We start from the raw sequence: 18,581 nt of genomic DNA, 5'->3' as shown, positions 1-18,581 counted from the left end.
ACGGCTGCAAAGTTACCTGAGTACTGCCTGACAAACAAACACAAAAGCTGCAGAGCTGGGTTCAAACATGCAGCTAGGCAGCTAAAAGTTGGATCATGCAACTATTACGCCACACTGAAAATTAGCGTTATGCTGAGGAGTCAACTTTTCAGCTTTGAACACTAGCCGAAACATGTCTCGGGTAGTTTATGATTAAACTCCAAATAAGGAGGCCTTGAGCTACGAAGACACATTCGGGCTGAGACAAAACTGTTCCTTCTGTTCAGACGGGTAGTGACGTCATGATGAACTGGAGACAGAAACAGCTGTGTCATTTCGCTTTAGTTAGTCATTCAGTGCAGTGATTGTCAACTCTAGACAGACTCGTGTTTTAAAGCAGATCATTTTTCTATGTTTTAAAACATATCTAGAGAGGTTCCTTTAAAGTAGACAGCCAATGGTCAGCGAGGACACTCCAAGAAGGTTGAGATGTAATGGAGACTGTTATCCAAACAGCCTCGATGGCAAGAACTTGTCACCAAAAGGTTAAATGTGCCTTGAGCGCATTCCCCTCATGGTAGAGACTGCCTGTTTTTCTCTATGATCAATCAATATTGAAGGAGATGAGATTACGTTTTAGTCTGTTGATGTTTACATCCAACCAACAGTCCAAAACACTCAAGTGTTAGTTCATGATCCTAAATGGCAAAAAAAAGATGCAAATCTTTACTTTCTAAGAAGCTGAGACCAGAAAATCAATTTTTGGATCATAAAAAACAAGGCAAGTAGCTTTCTTTGGATCACCTAATCAAATAAAAGAGTAATTGTTGCAGCGATTCACATTACAGACACACAGCAGATGATCAGGTCCTGGAGTCAATGTCTAAAAAATGTGATCACTATTGAGAGGAACATGCACATGCATGAATTCTTTGTGAGTGCTGGGTAGTAATTATCTGCACAGACAGACACAGACGCTACATACAGAGTGCCATCTTGCTCTCAGCTGAACTTTTAGTCTATATGGACCACAAATGGATCTTCTTCAGGACCTGAAATTGACTATTTCTCATAAAAACCTTTGATTGATTAAGGTGATAGGAGCTGACATAAAAATGCACACAAGTTAGCAGTGTGTAGGCACCTTTTGTCACTATTTTTGTGTAAACAGTGACACATTTCTTTGAGAAATGTAAGTGAATCATTATTTATTTCTAGTTCTGCTACTTATACCAGGCAGGTCAATGTCTCAGATCACTAAACCTGACAGCTGCTCAACACAGCAGGCAGGAGAGTGTACATAAGATCTGGTGTCATGAGTTACAGTATATATAATCTCAGGCTTATACGTAACCCCAGGTTTAGTTAAGAAGAAAGAAGAAACGAAGAGAGAAGCTTTAAGCAACCTAAATGTGACGCACAGCGGAACTAGAGCAAATCTTAAGCTGGGATCATCCTGCCATTGATCCCCAACCAGTTCATATTACAACCATTTACACTGGTTTCCTTATCCGATGACCTCTGACCTGATCGTAACACAACCAGCTCACATTATTGAGCTACCAGTACAACGACAGGGTTAATAAAAAGATCTAATGTGCTTAAGATGCAGTGACCCACTGACGTGAAATCTTCAGCCTGTGACTTGTTCATAAGAAACCACTGTAAGCTCTGTGGAGAAAGTAGGTATTCGTTGAAGGCTAAACAAGACTAGCCAACACGATCCGGTTAAACACCAACGAACAGCCCTGATACATGTTCCAATCTTCACATTTATTATATGTACCAAAATGACAACTTCTAGAAAATGTGTTAATGACATTTTTGTAATTTACCTGTCGACCAAGTAGTCAAATTACAGGCTAGAAGTCAAGTCTGTGCCAATATTAAGCTAATTGCTTTGATTTCATACAATTTGAAAGTGAAGACATGAATTTCCTGTGAATTTTTCAATCCTAAGAACACGGTCTGAGATGTCAAAATGTTCTTGAAGGAGGCGCCCTTTAAGTAAATACTGCTGAACCTAAAAGTTGTGATCCTTCTCTTCATGCCACTAAGACTATAAATCTATATTACCACGTTAATGATCTCCGACTCTGAACCTCACTGGGGACAAAGTGCACACAAAGACAATCCGTCCTCGTGGAACGTGAGCGATTATAGTGCACGCTGTCATGAGCCGGACAAGCATGAGTACACACAGGCAGGGCCACAAGCAAACCTTTCTTTATATTGGACCAGCAGATTATACGCTGCGTACGGCTCTCTGTGATTAAGTGGCTGCTCAGATATACGAGGTGGTTTGGAGGGCAGTGATCTCATAACGCAGACAAAGAGTCGTCTTCAAACACAAACTAGATTAAAAAAGGAGCTTCTTCTTATTACATCATGTTAGAGGTAATAGGTTCATGCTTCCCCCCCTTTTTAAAACTGTATTTTCATTTTTTTTTCTTGAGCAATAAAGCTGTCAATTTTCAAACATTTTTATTTCTGCCATTTAACTGAAGACAAAAGGGAGGAGCAGAGGAAATGGGAGGAAGAGGGTTAATGTGTTTTGATATTCATGTCAACTGAAGACGATATGATGCCATGTGACATAATCCCAACTGAAAAAAACCTCTAAAAGGAAAAATGAAATGTTAAAAATAAAGGAAACTGAGCAGTTTGTGGCTTTATGCTGCCAGGAAATTCACATTTCAACATTTTAAGAGTTAAGTTTGCATTCAGTTGTAAATGATTTTAAATAATAAAACACCATTCAGTGCATCCAACATGTGGAACATTAGTCATTCTAGCTATTTAGAAAATAAAACCCTAGATAAATATCATTTAATAACACACTGCCCTGTATGGCACCCCGCCTCCTCCCCGTCCTCCCTGTGCCCATCATCACTGCTGCCCCGAGCTCGTCTCACCAGCCAGCTGTCCAAACAAATGTTACGTAGCCAGCGCTTATGTAATGAAGCATGGCAAGTGCTTAGCGCATCCTCTTAGCTACCCTGTCTCATGCCATCATCAGTTCAAACATGTCAGAGACTCCGAGTACGACTGAACCTCCCGTCTGTTCCTCCTGGCTAGTAAGTGGCTGGGACTGAAACAGTCGATGTTATGGATCACTGTGAGCGCTCAGGCTGAACGAATGGGTAATAAACACAAGGCTGCCTCTGAGCTGCTGGACAAAAAGCTGCAAGATCAGCTGCTGCGTGTGTGAGTGAGAGAGGCAGACAAAGACAGAGAATAGGACGGAGACAGAAATACAAAGCTGGGAGGAAACAGTCACAGATCCGTGAGTGTGTGTGTGACTGAAAGCATTTGAAGATAACTTTGCTCTGCTCGCATGACTGGGATTAGGTAAATGACACGTACAGTAGCAAGCTTAATGCAGTTCCAAACAGACAGCGTGTCCTTTCAAGATAATTCTATCAGAGAGCAACCGACATGATAAACACAAAAAGAAAAAAACAGCTGGCTGCTGGTGTTGCATGTGTCAGAAACATTTACAAGTCACTGTGCAGAACATTACTTTGATACAGCAGAAGAGAAGACGTGGAGGGTTGTGCTGACTTGTATTCACAAGTTGCAGACATCATAAGTTTTCTGTATTTCTGAGTGTCTCTGCTGTGAGCACACATGCACAGATTAAAAAAAAAAAAAAAAAAAGAAAAAGCTGTCTTACCGTCTCATTCTCATCTGGGTACATACTGTCCCGTAGCTGAGCTGCCGCTGCGGAGGAAAAAAGTCTTGTAGCCGGCGGTGCTGGCGAGGACACTGATGATGCAGAGAAACGCAGCAGCCTCTGCCTTATTCACAAACTCTCTCCCTGACTGACATGTCACTGTGGCAAACCAGATAATGTCACTATGGGGGCCCTGTGCACACTTGAACACACACAAACACACACTCACACGTCCTTACATAAACACAGAGAGAGAGTGAGAGAAAGAGAGAGAGAGAAAGAGAGAGAGAGTGATCTGTGATGCTTGCTCTCCCCGAGCTGCCACAACACACACTGCTTGACCTGCCCTCCCCTAATGCCATAATGCCACTCTGCACAACACACAGTGCAGGACGTCCAAGCTGAAATAATAACCCACGCGCACGTCCACACACACGCAGATATCCAATTGAAGCTCCCAGAGGGATTAGGAAAAGCTCCATAAAGTGAGGAACACTGTGGCCCCTGCCCACACACACACACACACACACACACACACACACACACACACACACACACACACACACACACACACACACACACACACACACACACACACACACACACACACACACACACACACATCTTCTCCTCTTTGCCTCTAATCAAAGAAGTCATACAGGGCAGAGTTACGCCTTACACTGGATGATCTCCTATAATCACTACCCAGGATATTCATTATACCGCGCTGCTGCTCGTCGAGAATCTAACTTTCATCACTCCTGGAGCTCAAAAATCTGCATTATGCTGTGGCCAAAAAAAAAAAAAAAAAAAAAAAAAATCATGTTCACTCTCTCCTTAACAAAAATCTATTTCTGTGCGAGCGTGAAAGCTGTAAATCTTCTACATCTTTGGCTGCAGTTTCTGTCACAACTCCCACACTCTTCTTCATATGTAAATTCATTTTCGGTGATGTTCAGCGACTTGAAAACAACACTTCTGGATCCTTCACATATTAAACAGCGATCATTCAGAGACACAGGATCAATATCGACTGCTGGATCGATGTGATCAGCAGTTTAGCAGATTACATGCAACAAAAGGCTTCATACTACTTTCAGTTCAGGCCATGACTTGGCACATCCATGATATACACAATTCCATGGTGAATTTTTTTCTATACAACATATAACAACTTAATTTTTAGCGTTTCATCCAGAGAAAAACAAATGAATCGGCTGCTCCGGCAGGTCAGTGCTGGGCAATACATCGATTATTCCTTTATTGTTATATGAGACTGGATATCGTCTTAAATTTGGGTTATCTTTATACAACATAAGTGTTGTCTTTTCCTGGTTTTAAAGGCTGTATTACGGTAAAGTGCTGTCATTTTCTGAACTTACAAGACTGTTCTTCTTGTTCTTATACTTGACTTTATCCACTTTGTCGTTATATCCACATTGCTGATGATTATTTACCAAAAATCTTATTTTGTTTGTGGAAGTACCAAAAGTCATCCCAACAATATTGATATCGAGATATTTGGCTGAATATTATCATCATCGTAGTATTTTATTTTGTCACCCTGTCGCAGCATTTTGTGAAATAGAGAGACATATAAAGGTGCAGTTGTCGCCACACAGTCTAAAAATATTCCACTGTCCACTGTCGTTACCTTTACAACACCTTTCACATCAAAACATCTCTTTAAAATCTGTGGGTGTTTAAGCATTCGAGGCGGTGTTGTAAATCAGTGAGCCAGTCTTGTTTACTTCATGGCAATTCTGGATTTACAGCTGTTTTCCATCAACATGATGATGTAAGCACCATAATTGCAAATGTATTTCATTTTGCTGGATTAGCCAAACTTCTGTCGATGTTTTCCCAACTGGTGACATTTAAAGTTTATTACATTGGGATTAAAAAATATTATCCAGCTCTAAATATGTCATTTTGTGGTTTTTGCCTTTCAGGCAGCACTTCTTTCCAACACTGGCTTTAGCGCAGGTTCAGTGCTGAAGCAAGTTAATATCGCAGCGCTTGAACCTAAAGAGGTTAAGTTGGACAGATGGACCAAGTGAATTTTAAACTAGAGCAGACAGAAAAGGAGTGAGAGGAAGAGAGAGACACAGTGAGGGTGTCAAACCTGGCCTTACCCTTGCTCTGTTACACAACAGCCAAACACACTGCATGGGAGCGGGTTTGCTGCCAGACCGCCTGAAGCTCTGTGTGTGTGTCTGTGTGTGTTTGTGTGTCTCAGGTTGAGAACAGTGCTATGGACCCCTCAGGGATGCTTCATAACATTGGCGATGAGCTCTAAAACTGACACAGTCTGCGCTGCTCTACTGAGACTTTTTCATGCTTATTCCCAACTGAACTGCTGTTTGCTGATGGTGATTTTCCTGAAAGGAGACATCTGTGAAGTCATCCTGAGCCTCAAATCCCAAAATACATCAGAATCCACAACAGAAACGGTGCAATCACTGCAGCAAAGATTTAGTGTTGGCTGGTCAATATCAAGGTCCTGTATCTAAGACAGGACAAAAAATCTTGATATTTAATTCATCTTCTAAATAATTTTTCTAACAACTAAAACGCACGCTCAAGATTTTATTTTTCTAATTTTCTAGGAAAATAAACATATTTTCTTTATATTTTTCACCTAAAAAAGATGATTGAAGATGAAAAAATTCATCAACAAAGGTATAAATCATTCAATCACAAAAAATACTCAGCACGTCACTGTGCTGGCGGTCATAGTCATCTGGTTGAATAGTGACCCAGATGTGAGAGACGTGGGTTTTGTGACAGAAGGTCAGCAGTTGTAATCCACAAACAATCTGTCAGGAAACATGACGGAGGAAGATAAGATGGAAAAAGAAAGAATGCAAACACAGAACTGAGGTTATCCAAAACATAATAAAACAACCTTTTTTCAGCAGTAAGAGCAGAAAGTCTGGGAAAATATGTGGACTGCTTACTTAACTTCAATGTCACTCCCTTTCTGTCAACAGTCGCAGAAGGGTGCAGCTCAGTAGTCAAAGGCAGAGGAAGAAGCTCATGTACAAACTGTATCAATGGAAAACCCGAGGCTAAGTTACAAAAAGAAACTTTCTCAACTGCAATTAATTCATGCTTTATCAAAAGTCTTTACAAATCGGAGCCCATTGTTTATTATGTTTCCATCTGGGGGTCCTCAGCATGAAAACACTTTGGGCCCCCCTGAAAGAGAAGATGATTTAACATCTAAATAACCCTGCAGTGAGTTCTGACTCTCCCTGCCAACATGTGATATAATAAGCCTTTTTAATAAGGCACAGAAAGAGAATTAACAGTAGTGCAGATGGTCTGGCTCCCATTAACAGATCCCTCTGTGTGTGTGTGTGTGTGTGTGTGTGTGTGTGTGTGTGTGTGTGTGTGTGTGTGTGTGTGTGTGTGTGTCTTTGCATAACTAACAAAAATGGTGCCCTTGCTCAAGACCACTTGACTCAGTCTGTGTGTGTGTGTGTGTGTGTGTGTGTGTGTGTGTGTGTGTGTGTGTGTGTGTGTGTGTGTGTTGAATGAATGACTGAATTTAATCAATGACTTATTTTGATGCTCTCCGGACGTTCATTAACGCGCACGGGTGTGTTCAGCCACTTAAAAGTACGAATAGGTGAGGCGGTGTGAAGACGCGCACTTGCCAAATCAACTTCCTGACGCACTTGGTAATCAAACAAATGAGGAAGTGCTTCCTCCGATCAATCATCCTGCTGGGAGTCATTAGTTGATTACAGCTGTCACAGAGAACGATGGGAGTCTGCAGGGTTGAGTGGGGGTTGTTGACTGTGACAATCAAAGAGAGGGGCTAACTCTTACGCGTTTGTTAGTTTCAAAAGTGAGACGCTAGAGAGAAGCTAAAAGCAGTGTGCCCAGAAAGAGCAACTGATGAATGGACTCAGATGTTTTTGGTGAGTCATAGGACATAACTTTGTAAATAAATGAAAACTTTCTCAAGTATTGTAGATTCTGTAAAGCGACAGACTAAGCATAAGGACTCATCACTATAATCGTGGCAGCTTCAAGTGTGTCGGACAAAAGCGGGACTGTATGTGCAACCAGGTGAACAAATAAAATAAATGGTAAAAGTGAAGGGACTTGGGGCCTTGCATTGAAAAGTTGAGAATATTTCAACTTCTGAAACCAGCTAGAAAAACACGCCGTGAGGACTCAATCACACAGATACTCAGTTTCATCCAGAAAGAAGCAATTTGAAGACATATCTGGCTCTGAGAAATTATGATGAGACATTTTACAGACTCAATGATTATTCATGAAAATCAGCAGATTCCTCGATAATGACGATTATTATTAGTCTCAGCCCTGTTATTCACAAAGAATTAAGTATCTGACAAATTCTACGGGGGTGTTTTATAGCAGAATTAAATCTGTATCGCACCATCATAGCACCACAGTGCATCATGATTCAACACCAAAGATTAAAGTGTGCCATGAAACATGACAAGAGAAACAGAGTTCAGCAGCAATGATTCGACATTTGATGGTACAAGGGGAAAAAAGGAAGAAAGAAAAAAAAAGCTTCTTTTTTTTTGGTGCTAATAAAAATCAATCATGTTAAGTTAAAGCACACAGTGTATAGCATACTCAGTGTTTCTCACAAGCACTGTTGGATTATTATGATCCTGAAGGAAGAGGGGTGATGAAAAGCAGAATGGATGAGGCGGTGCAGTGAAGCAGCAAATTAAAACACACTGAGACCTTGACAGCCACTATATTCAGACACTGGGGGGGGGAGACATTTGCTTCACTGGACACAATGTCCAATCCACCTCAGCCAGGGGGCTTTAAAACCTACTGTATGCATGAAACTATCAAGTGAGAGCTCTGCTGGTAACTTCAACATTTTCAAAATAAGGATCAATGGCTGTTTTTATTGCCTTATAGTTGTGATGCCGGATGTCTACACAGCATTCAACATTTAAGGCATATTTCAGAGGAGACAGTTTTTTTAACCAAACCCCCACCTGTGCTAAGATGAACTAACAGCGAAGTCTACAGCTACAACACTCCCTGTAGCTGTAGCTGTGCTTTTATCAGTTCTCCCTACTAGAAGGGTTTTATCGTGAAGAGGCAACGGGACGTCTTGATCTTGCATAAGCAGCAGGACTTTGCCCTTATGGTGAGTGTGGCCCCCTGTAATGTACAATGAAAAGAAACACAAGAGGCCTAACTTCACATCAGGAAGCAGCACAGCTAAGTTCATGCATGCATAAAATAGGTAAAACCATTTTGATGTAGGGACGCTCTCTGCTCTCTCTCTAAGAGCCAAGGATACTTGTTATTGGTCAACAGTATCAAGCTGAGCTTGATGGAAAACATTTGCATGGATTTACTGGCAAAAAATGAGTAGAAATTAATTTGATAAAAGCTCATTTTAATAATATATCCCTCAGATATCATCAGAATTCAGTCAGCAGTGTCTTGAGATATCACTAATGAGAAACACATGAACACCCATTTTCTGAAATCAGTGATATTTTGGAAAAGGTCAAAGAAAGATGACATGCAACAACCCCACACTTCATTAAAAAGCAGCTCATCTGTCTGAGATAATGACTAATGGATGACATGGTCACAGCGCAGCATTCAACGGATGAAAAAACGTGGCAATGAATGAATCCCGGAGGGTGGTGAGAGTTGACTGGTCGCAAAAGTGGTGACAAAGTAGGCCCCATCGTCAGGTCCAGTGTGGCAGATAAGAGCTTGGCAAGGAGCTGAGCAGCTCTGCACACTCATGAGCGAGGAACTAAGCAGAAGGCGTCGGATGAGCTGCCAATAAGGAACAAGGCCAAGGCAGCAGGAAACATTTACTCTGCTGCTTTCCTGTCACATTCACTCATCCTTCTCCTGCTTTAAAAGTCACTCGTTATTATTACACTGCAGGAAAGGAGATAGGAGAGGAGATAATATGAGGGGAGGGGTGGGGTTTGCATATTTTTGGAAAGTCCTGACTCACACCTGAGCTGTTGTCACCAGCAGCGCGCTGACAGAACAGAGGAAAAACAAACACACAACCCACTGAAACTGAGGCAGTTTCTCTTCACCGGGCTGGTGTTCGGAAACACCCACCTGCTGGATCACATGATGGCTTTTGTAGGACTGTTTATCCACCTGACACAACAATCAATCAATCATCTAATGGAAACAATGTTAAGGGCTCAAAAAAGGAAGCGGCAACTAGCCAAATGCTTTTAAAATATGCAACTGGCTTACAAAAGCCATCTGGACGGTATTTTTGGTAATTTACCTATTCTGATATAAGAACACAGGTGGATGTGAAGAATAACAAATCATTTAATTTCTCTGCTATCGGAGGACATCTCAACTCTATCATCAGCTACATCATACAATTCACACTTGTCAAACACTATTTCTTTTACTGTTTTATCTAATTTCCTATATAAAACTTAAACAACATAAAGAAACACTTGTGATTTCTTTTAAATCACAGTGTTCACAGTCACACAATGCTGGACTTGATGTCTATAATACCAAAAACCGGCTCGACTGCTTTGACCTTTTTCTCATGCCTTCCTCTGTGTGGCATTAAAATAAATGGCACACAGAGGAAGGAAGGAACTCCATTGTGGACAGGGGGGCCGCTTTCAGAGAATATACGAACTTTGAAATTGTATATGCTCACTTTTAGATAACCTTTAAAAACACAACATACTGAGTCAGTGGTTACGTTATCGTGTGATGCATCGCTCTGAAGTCAGTACCTCTAAAAGTAAAGTTGACAGAGTGCCGGAGTGACCAGAACTTGAGTAAGAAACAGGAGTCAGGAGTTATTTAGTGGATGGGGAGCCTAATCTTGTCCGAATCTTTTAAGATAGATTAATTACAAGAATTAATTTGATAGCACTGAGAGAGACTGAACGCTTTGACCAAATGTCTTGTTCTTTCTTAAAATCACTTTCAGGGGTACGTGGGTTTCTTGGAAAGTGTATTATTCAGTACATCTTAAGCTAAAACTCTGTGAGAATGTGCATTTGTTATTTCTTGTATTGCGGTTATAATAATTCATGAAAAAAGGAAAATTAAGAATTTAAAGAGCTGCACACTGGCTCTTCTGAAGTAGACCATCGCAGGCAAGTAAACCTGCTTTAAAAGGAACTGTTACGATTCACAAATGGCAAAATCAAATTAAAAAACGAGCAAAAGCTGTTACAGATTTGTCAAGGTCAAGTATAAAGCAAAGAAAATGATTTTTCAAAAGCAGTAGTTGCACTCGGTGACCACATTGTTTGAGCTGTGTCAAAGTTGACATTTATGACATTTAAGTATTGGTATTCAGGTCGAAGTCCACAAACTGTAAAAGCACCACTCTATACATGTGTAACTTGAACACAACTTGCACTACAATCCCCTCCTTTCTGTACACAAAAAAAGGGTCTACACCCAGTAGGCAGCACCACCACACAGACCCGGTTTCTATTTTCTCTCTGGCTTTTGTTCAGCTGCAGACTGAGCTAATGATCTCAGGAACAAACACCCCCACTGACCAGGCTCACAAATAATCAGCTGCCCCATCTCACTGAGCCATTCTGACTGAAGCTGCATTTGTCCCACACCTCAGTAGCTTTAGGCCTCGAGTGACAGATCGCTCTCCTGTTCGACAAAACTGTCAGAACTGGGTCAAGAGATCGGATCACCCAAAACACATCCGACACCTTTAAAATCAATAAGATGTGGGACAATAAGTACAGCCAAGTTCACAAATCTGCTGCCTGTAACAACACAAAATGATTGACTTCAATCATCTCATGAACTGTTAAATAAAGGCAGCAAAACGTGATGTAGCTTTAATAGTGTGACACAATAATAATGTGTTTTTGTGCGGTCAAAGGCTAAACAATTTGTCATCCAGTGGACAATTGTGACGAATATGAATGAATTCCCTCAGGGTGTTCCTGCAAGTCTTGGACTGGGCCCAAATTTTAAACTGGGTCTCACAGTAGAAATGTTTCACATGTATAAAACCATTTAACGGCACAAAATAATATAAAAACGTGCATGTTGACTCTACCTGGAGATGTTCGGTGGAACTGCTGCTCAGTTCGTCTCCTGACTCCGAGTCGTTGGTGCGTCTGTCTTCACCTGCAGAGTCACAGTGCTGGGTGCTGTCCACATCCAGGGGGGCTCTGACCAGATCAGGGGATCGAGCTCTGCTGCGGGGGAGAGTGCTCGACTTCCCTTTGTTTTCCGGCTGGTGGCCTCCGCCGTGGACAAGGATGTCAGCCAGAGCTCGGTCATGGTCGGTGTGAGTGCTGGGGGCATGGTGGTGGTTGCTGTCCCTGCGGTGAATTGGGGGACTGAAGTGCCCAGTGGAGGCAGTTTGAGCAGACGGTGAGCGCCGATAGTTAGACTCACGTCTGTGAAGGTTCTCAGCAGGCTGGTCCGGGAAGCCAAGTTCCAGACTTGAAGGCTTCACCCAGAGCCCACCCCCAGTTTGTATAGATTTGTTGCCAGTGGTAGCGGGAGGATGTGGGATAGGTTTAGGAGGTGGCATGAGGGCTTTGCGGACTTCTCGGACATACTGGGCAGGTACATAGAAAGCTTTAGTCCCCTCTTCCTTCTTCACTTGCCACCAGTCCTCGTTGGTCTTCTTGATTAGCATGTAGCATTCCCCCTGGTGGATGGAAATGAGGCGGTCTTTGGCCTTGTATTCATAGTCGTACTCCACCTCAATGTAGACCTGGCCTGGAGCAATAGGCAGCTCCGCCATGATGCCTCCGACTGTCCAAGAGGCAGCTCACCGCAAGAGGAGGTTTATTAGCATGGCTTCCTGAGCAGACCTGGAGGGGAAACAACAAGGAGATAAAGTAGAGAGTAAAAATCCCTCAGCACAAAGAAAGCACCTTTCATTATCAATTCATCTGACAATCAATTTCATGGATGATCTATTAATTGTTAAGTCTAAAGAGTGCAAAAAAATTCTGAAAATCCAAAGTCCAAAATTACATCTTGATATTGCTTCTTTTGTTAAATGAACAGTCCAAAACCCAAAGACGTGACAAAGAAAAGCAGCAAAGCCTCAAATTTGAGAGGCTGGAACCAAACAATGTTTTTCTGCCTGAAAACTGACTCAAGCAATTTAACTATCATCAAGTTGGTGATTAATTTGGAAGAAAGAAAAGGAATCACCAAGTAGTCGGTATCAGAAAAAATACTGATGATCAGTCACGGAAACTGTTGTTGAAATAAAAACTACAAACAAAACAAAGGAAAAGACAATACAATAATGGTTGTTAGGTTGTTTAAGCTGTGACGAGTCCTTAAGGATAACTATCATCTGGTAAAAATTGTATTAAAAAGTACAAAAAGTAAAATAACAATCCTATATTTCTTCTCCCCAGGAGACCAACCTTTGGTAATGCCTCTTCCTTTTCTGTCTTCTTACATAACCTTTACTACAACACAGACACAGACAACAATCTCTTTTAAAGCCTAATTCTCACCTAACCCAATCAGAACAAATAAACGAGACACAAACTGAAGCCCTTTAATCCTCTTCGGAGGCAGCGCAGCTTCAGAGTGGCACATAAAGTCAGACGGAAGGAGTGGAGACACTAATGTGACTCACATGGTCTTCTTCCACTAACGTATCTCTGTTTTTCTGTGTCCAGCTCTGTTCCTCTGTCTGCTAATGACGGCTAGTCGAGCGCCAACTGAGGCATGCTGAACGCACAGATTAGTCGAATCACACACATAGTTTCTTGCTGAAGTCACATGTGTGCACACTCACACACACACACACACTGTCTCTCTCTCTCTTACAACATGAGATGAGGCACCAACACACCTTGAGCAACATGAGCTTTAAAGAGTCTCCCATTTTTTTCTTTAGATTGACAGTAGAACTGAAATGGAGTTTAAAAGGCACGTCTCATCTGAAGCGAACATTGAGGTCACACATGAGCATGAGTTCAGGGAAACTGATCCACAGGGCAAATCAAGACAATAACAGAGGCCAAAGCTAAGAAAATGTTTCATTATATTTTGAGTGCACGTTTTGCCCGTGGGCAGGATGAGATCTTGTCATACGCTGCCTCAGGCTACCTCTGTGCTATTCCCATAGAAAGAGAAGTTGCTGCTAGTGCCAGTTTGAGCCTTAGGTAGTGGCAGGAAAGGATATGTTTTATGCTCTAACAAGCTTAAGAGTTCAAAGATGTGTATCATGCTCAGGCATCTTTGTTTAGTGTTTCAGATTTCTAAAGAAAGCTGCAGTGTTGCAGGACTTCTAAGCATATTACTAAAACATCCTGGACTGCAGGTGATCTAGAAAATGAAATGTTTGCAAGTGTCTAGCAATCGATTCACTTCATATGGTCCAACAGTCTGAGCTCACACTGAAAAGCTTTAATCTTGTCATGTATAGCTGGAAATGATCAGAAGGTTTAAGGATTCAGAAAGTAAATTAAAATGTAATAAGTCAAATTGTTGTTCTTATCAAAGAGAGGCTTCCTCAGCGTCAAATCATCAGATCTCAACACATCAGTTTTAGTTCCCTGAGAGACAGAAGAGAAAGCAGCACAACGGACACGGAATTTGCTCAAATCAGCAAATGTCCAGCTACAAGAGGACGGTAACAGTCTCTAAATGACTTTTCTCAGGAGGTGAAACAAGGTCAGCTGCTTGACGTGGGCAAAAAAATACCAGAATTTCACAACGGATGACTGGAAAAATGTTCTACCTACCGATGAATCCAGATTAGAGATTTATGTCAGTAACAGAAGGGTGTAGCAGAAGAGAAACAGTAATACATGGCACAGGAATATTCACGTCTGGAGGGGTCTTGCCTACACTAGATTTAGACACCTGAACTGAACTGACTCCACCCCGACCAGGGAGTCATGTACCACTCCATCCTTTGGAGACAAGCTACACCCTCTGGTTTGCAACTTTGCAGAGAATGATTCATCATACTAGCAGGATAATGAGACCTAACACACCTCAAAGTTTTGACATAACTAAAGTCATGACTTTCATAAGCTTTCCTCCTCACTCACATGACTTCAACCACATTAAAGATGTATGGGAGCATGTTAAGACTGAGGAAAAATAAATCAATTTACTCTGATTCCAGCATCTTTAGTGTAATTATTTTCTCTCTGAAAGTAAACTGAATATCTCCAGGTTGTGGACAAAACAAGACATTTGAGAAAGTCATCTTGGGCTTTTGGGAAACACTAATCGACTTTGTTTTACTTTATCATAGACAATAAAACTCACTGTTTAATAAACACAAAAATCAGTAGATCAATCAACAACGAAAACTATCATTAGTTTAAGCCACTGACGAGAGAGCAACATGACAAAGCACAGCATGTAACAAGACTCATGGAGTAATGAGCACATCCTGGCCCATCCTTTAAATTAATATAATGTCCCTCACCCCCCCACAAAACACAACAAAATGAGGTTTAACAAAGTATTTTATCCCCAGACAGTGATTATTAAAGATGGTGCAGTCTGGCTGGATGTGATCTGATCTGATCTAAATAAAGTGGCAGGATATTACAGCGTCGGTAGCAGTTAAAGCAGGATATTACAACTCATCAGTGAGTCACATCCAGTGAGAACAAGCCTGAAGAAACCAAGAAGATGACTCGTATTTTATTGAGCATCAAGACAAGAAATCTCTCTGCATTTATATTCATGGTGCATAAAGAGACACGGACCCACAGAACCAACCATCCAGACAGACAAAGCCCAGAATATGGATCGGTTTAGGGATCATACTTTCAATGTATTAAGAGTCTGAGGAATCCATAATGAGCATATCATGGGAAAAAGTAACTACATACGACAAAGCGACCTGAGCCACACCCTTTTTATAACCTCTCGATTTACAGGCACAATAATAAGGTTAGTGGTGTCACCGTTCAAGCGCCAGCTGAAAAGTAAACATGGGTTAGGCAGCTATTACGCAATATAACTACGGCATTTGTTACCTTTGCCAGCTGTGCATTAGCTTAATAAAGATCTGTGATTGGATTACTGTGATACTGTGACTGCAGGGACAGTATCACCATGGATTACCTCGCCGGTTCAGGCTAACAGGTACTGAAGGAAATCTCACCAACACTACGTCCATTAGCCAAATTAAAACCAGACACTGGCCTCTGATGCCAACTGAACTAAAGCCGACATATCGCGGGCATATCATGACACGAACGGACAGCTTTCCTCATTAACCTGCGACCTGTTCGTTCAGCTGGCTAACCTGACAGGAAGAAGACGGCTACATGAATTTTTTTCTAACTAAATAATACAAATATCATGATTTTTACCCATAACTGCACCAGCCACACTTCCAGATTTTCAATCAGCTTTGACCTACATCATCCAGAGTCGGCGTGAGATTTGATCTGTGCACATTGCGACATTGAATGCTCTATGACACAATCCGTCACGGTGATGCACTTCATGTGAAAACTCTGCGGTTTGCCCACCTTATCTTTTACTGTACTTTTCCGATTCTAACAACTCTGAGCAAACAGAGGGCCCGGCCTCCTCAACCTGCTCAAAAGCAAATATGATTCCTTGGAGGCGCTCTTCTATTATTATCACTTGGCTGGTAAATAACTAAAAAAGTGTGGGAAATTTTGTGTTTTAAGTCACTGCAGCAGTTAGACAAGAGTTAATTTCCTGCCTCCCTTGTGCAAGATTTCCCCTGGTTGTTTCTCTTTGTTTAGTTCACTTCTCTGCAATATCCTGCAAAAGGTTTTTAGGTAAACCACCGACCAGTTATTTTCACATGATTTAGACTGATACACATGACAGCCTGGTCACCTGGGTAAAATGTTAGCATATCCTTTTTCTGCAAACCACTGATACGTTCACATTTATTAAGGTCATCGTCTATGCATCATAATGACATTTAAACAATATCTGTTGCATTAGATTCACATTACATGTTTTTATGACCGGACTTTCTTATCAGAAGTTGCAGACGCCAGAAACAAGCCTGCCAGGCCAGTTACTGCAGTCTGAGACTGTGTTTCAGCAGCATGTGTAAGAGTGAAATCACTGGATATTTTTGAAGAGGGACCACAGTGTTTTTAACATTTTTAATTATGATGGTTACAAAAAATCTGATCTTATCCTAACCCAGCCAAGTGGTATCTGTGCCTAAACCATGGCAGTATAAGCACATCATAACAACACAAAACGTAAAATTAAACCTTTAAAAACTAAAGTTGCAAAATCGAGAGAAGTGAAGCTGTGTTATGTCCATGGTTTGCATCCATCAGATAACATAAAGGATTTAAAGAAGATGCCACAGCCAGTAGGAAACTCTTTTATCCATTTAGAAAGTACTCTGCAAAATATATGATAATGGCAATAACAATTACTTGTGGTCGTAACATTTTTAAATGAATGGAACATTACTTCCTTTCCCTCTTATATAAACTCTTTTTCCAAATAGTATCCTAACATTTAAGCAGGGTACCGCAAAGAACACACCCATGAATCAAGATGAGTTGTTTACTCTTAATCTCTATATTGAAAAGCATTTAGAAGGTTGAGTGTCTCTTTCACTTATCTCTGCCTAGATTAAGCTCCGGGCATCAGCAGACAGCACAAATCTTCTCAGAGGTCCAATCAGCAAAATCACAGGAAGCACCTTAATTTGATGTGATGGTAATAAGATTTACAGCAGGTTGTGGGGTAGACGGGTGGGTCAGAAGAATAAAACCATCTGCAGCTCCAAGACATGATGGCAGGACCTCAGCCGAAGCGTATAGACTGATGGTAGGCTATGGAAGAAATGCATGTGGGACTGTTTGGACTGATATGGGGTGGAAAATGTGCCGTTGTCAGCACATGTAGGCAACACACCCTCCTATTTTCAACCGCTTCAGCAAAACAGAAACAGCACCTTGGAAAAGCTTTTTGTTTTTTTTCACCATTAACCCATGAAATGTTTCCATGGACGAGCGAGCGAGCGGCAGAGTTAGCAGCCTCTCACATGACACTCGTTAGCAGAGCTGAGACTGTTTCTATCCAGAGGCGGGCTGCCAGTGATTACTTTGAGCGAGTTGTTTTCATCAGAGAGAGCACATTTCTCTCCCATTATGGAGTTATTTAAAGAGAAGGGAGCTTGGAAGAGTTTGGAGAGATGATTATCAGACTCGCTGAGCTCATTTGAGGAGTTCACTATGAGACAGCCCAGACGTCAACTTTCACTTTTTTTATTGGCCATAGGGATCTATGTATATTGTAACATGAAGTGAAAAATTGAACCCGTCTCTTTCCTTTGCCTGGATAAAACACAATTATCACACTTCCATCACTATTTCTACTTCATTTTCCACCGTTTGAAGAATGACTGCTGCTCTTCCATCATCTCATTGTGCCTCCATCTTCTGCTGTGGTTTAATGGCACCTGAGTGGAGCATAGGGCTCTACAAAATGTTTATCCAAAGGCACTTAACTTCTAATGTTTGCAAAATTGTAGTGGATGGAAAACTACATTACTCTGCATTTTCCTTTGCTGATTTTCTAGCCTGGGAACCGGACGCATCTGTAAGCTCATGTTTCATTTGCTCTGGCAAATACGTTTGGCAAAACTCCTATTCAGACAGATTTCCCTCCACCCTGGCTCCTGACGGGCCAATCACAGCCATTTATTGACTCTGGGGCGGGTTTGATACAATGACTGACAGATGAGCATCATCAGATTTGAAAAGTCACTTGTTTCGCTGCTCTGATTGGTTGTACAGGCTCATGAAACACGGATGAAACTCTCAAACTAGGCAGTGCTGATCAAATATGAATCAAAGTTGTGTTACAGCATCTCCTGTTTCTCTGCTCAAATATATTCAAAAGCACATTTTAATGTACAGATGAGCTTCAATATGGAAACGTTTGTGATGGA

The 18,581-nt window shown here is 41.4% G+C and overlaps 1 protein-coding gene across 7 annotated transcripts in view; it reads right to left on the bottom strand.

Annotated features, from left to right (window-relative positions):
* Positions 1–18,581, bottom strand: part of LOC119011653 (rho GTPase-activating protein 12-like) — a 54,708-nt gene that overhangs the window by 34,059 nt on the left and 2,068 nt on the right. For all 7 annotated transcript variants that reach the window (XM_037084963.1, XM_037084964.1, XM_037084965.1 and 4 more), the window contains exon 2: positions 11,724–12,492. In XM_037084963.1, the coding sequence (XP_036940858.1) occupies positions 11,724–12,422 (699 nt within the window). In that variant the 5' untranslated portion in view covers positions 12,423–12,492. The remainder of the gene's footprint in view (positions 1–11,723; positions 12,493–18,581) is intronic.

Source organism: Acanthopagrus latus, chromosome 21 (genome assembly GCF_904848185.1).
Source record: "Acanthopagrus latus isolate v.2019 chromosome 21, fAcaLat1.1, whole genome shotgun sequence".
Lineage (NCBI taxonomy): Eukaryota > Metazoa > Chordata > Actinopteri > Spariformes > Sparidae > Acanthopagrus > Acanthopagrus latus.
Note: the sequence above shows the minus strand (reverse complement) of the source record. Positions and strands in the feature narration are given on the sequence as shown.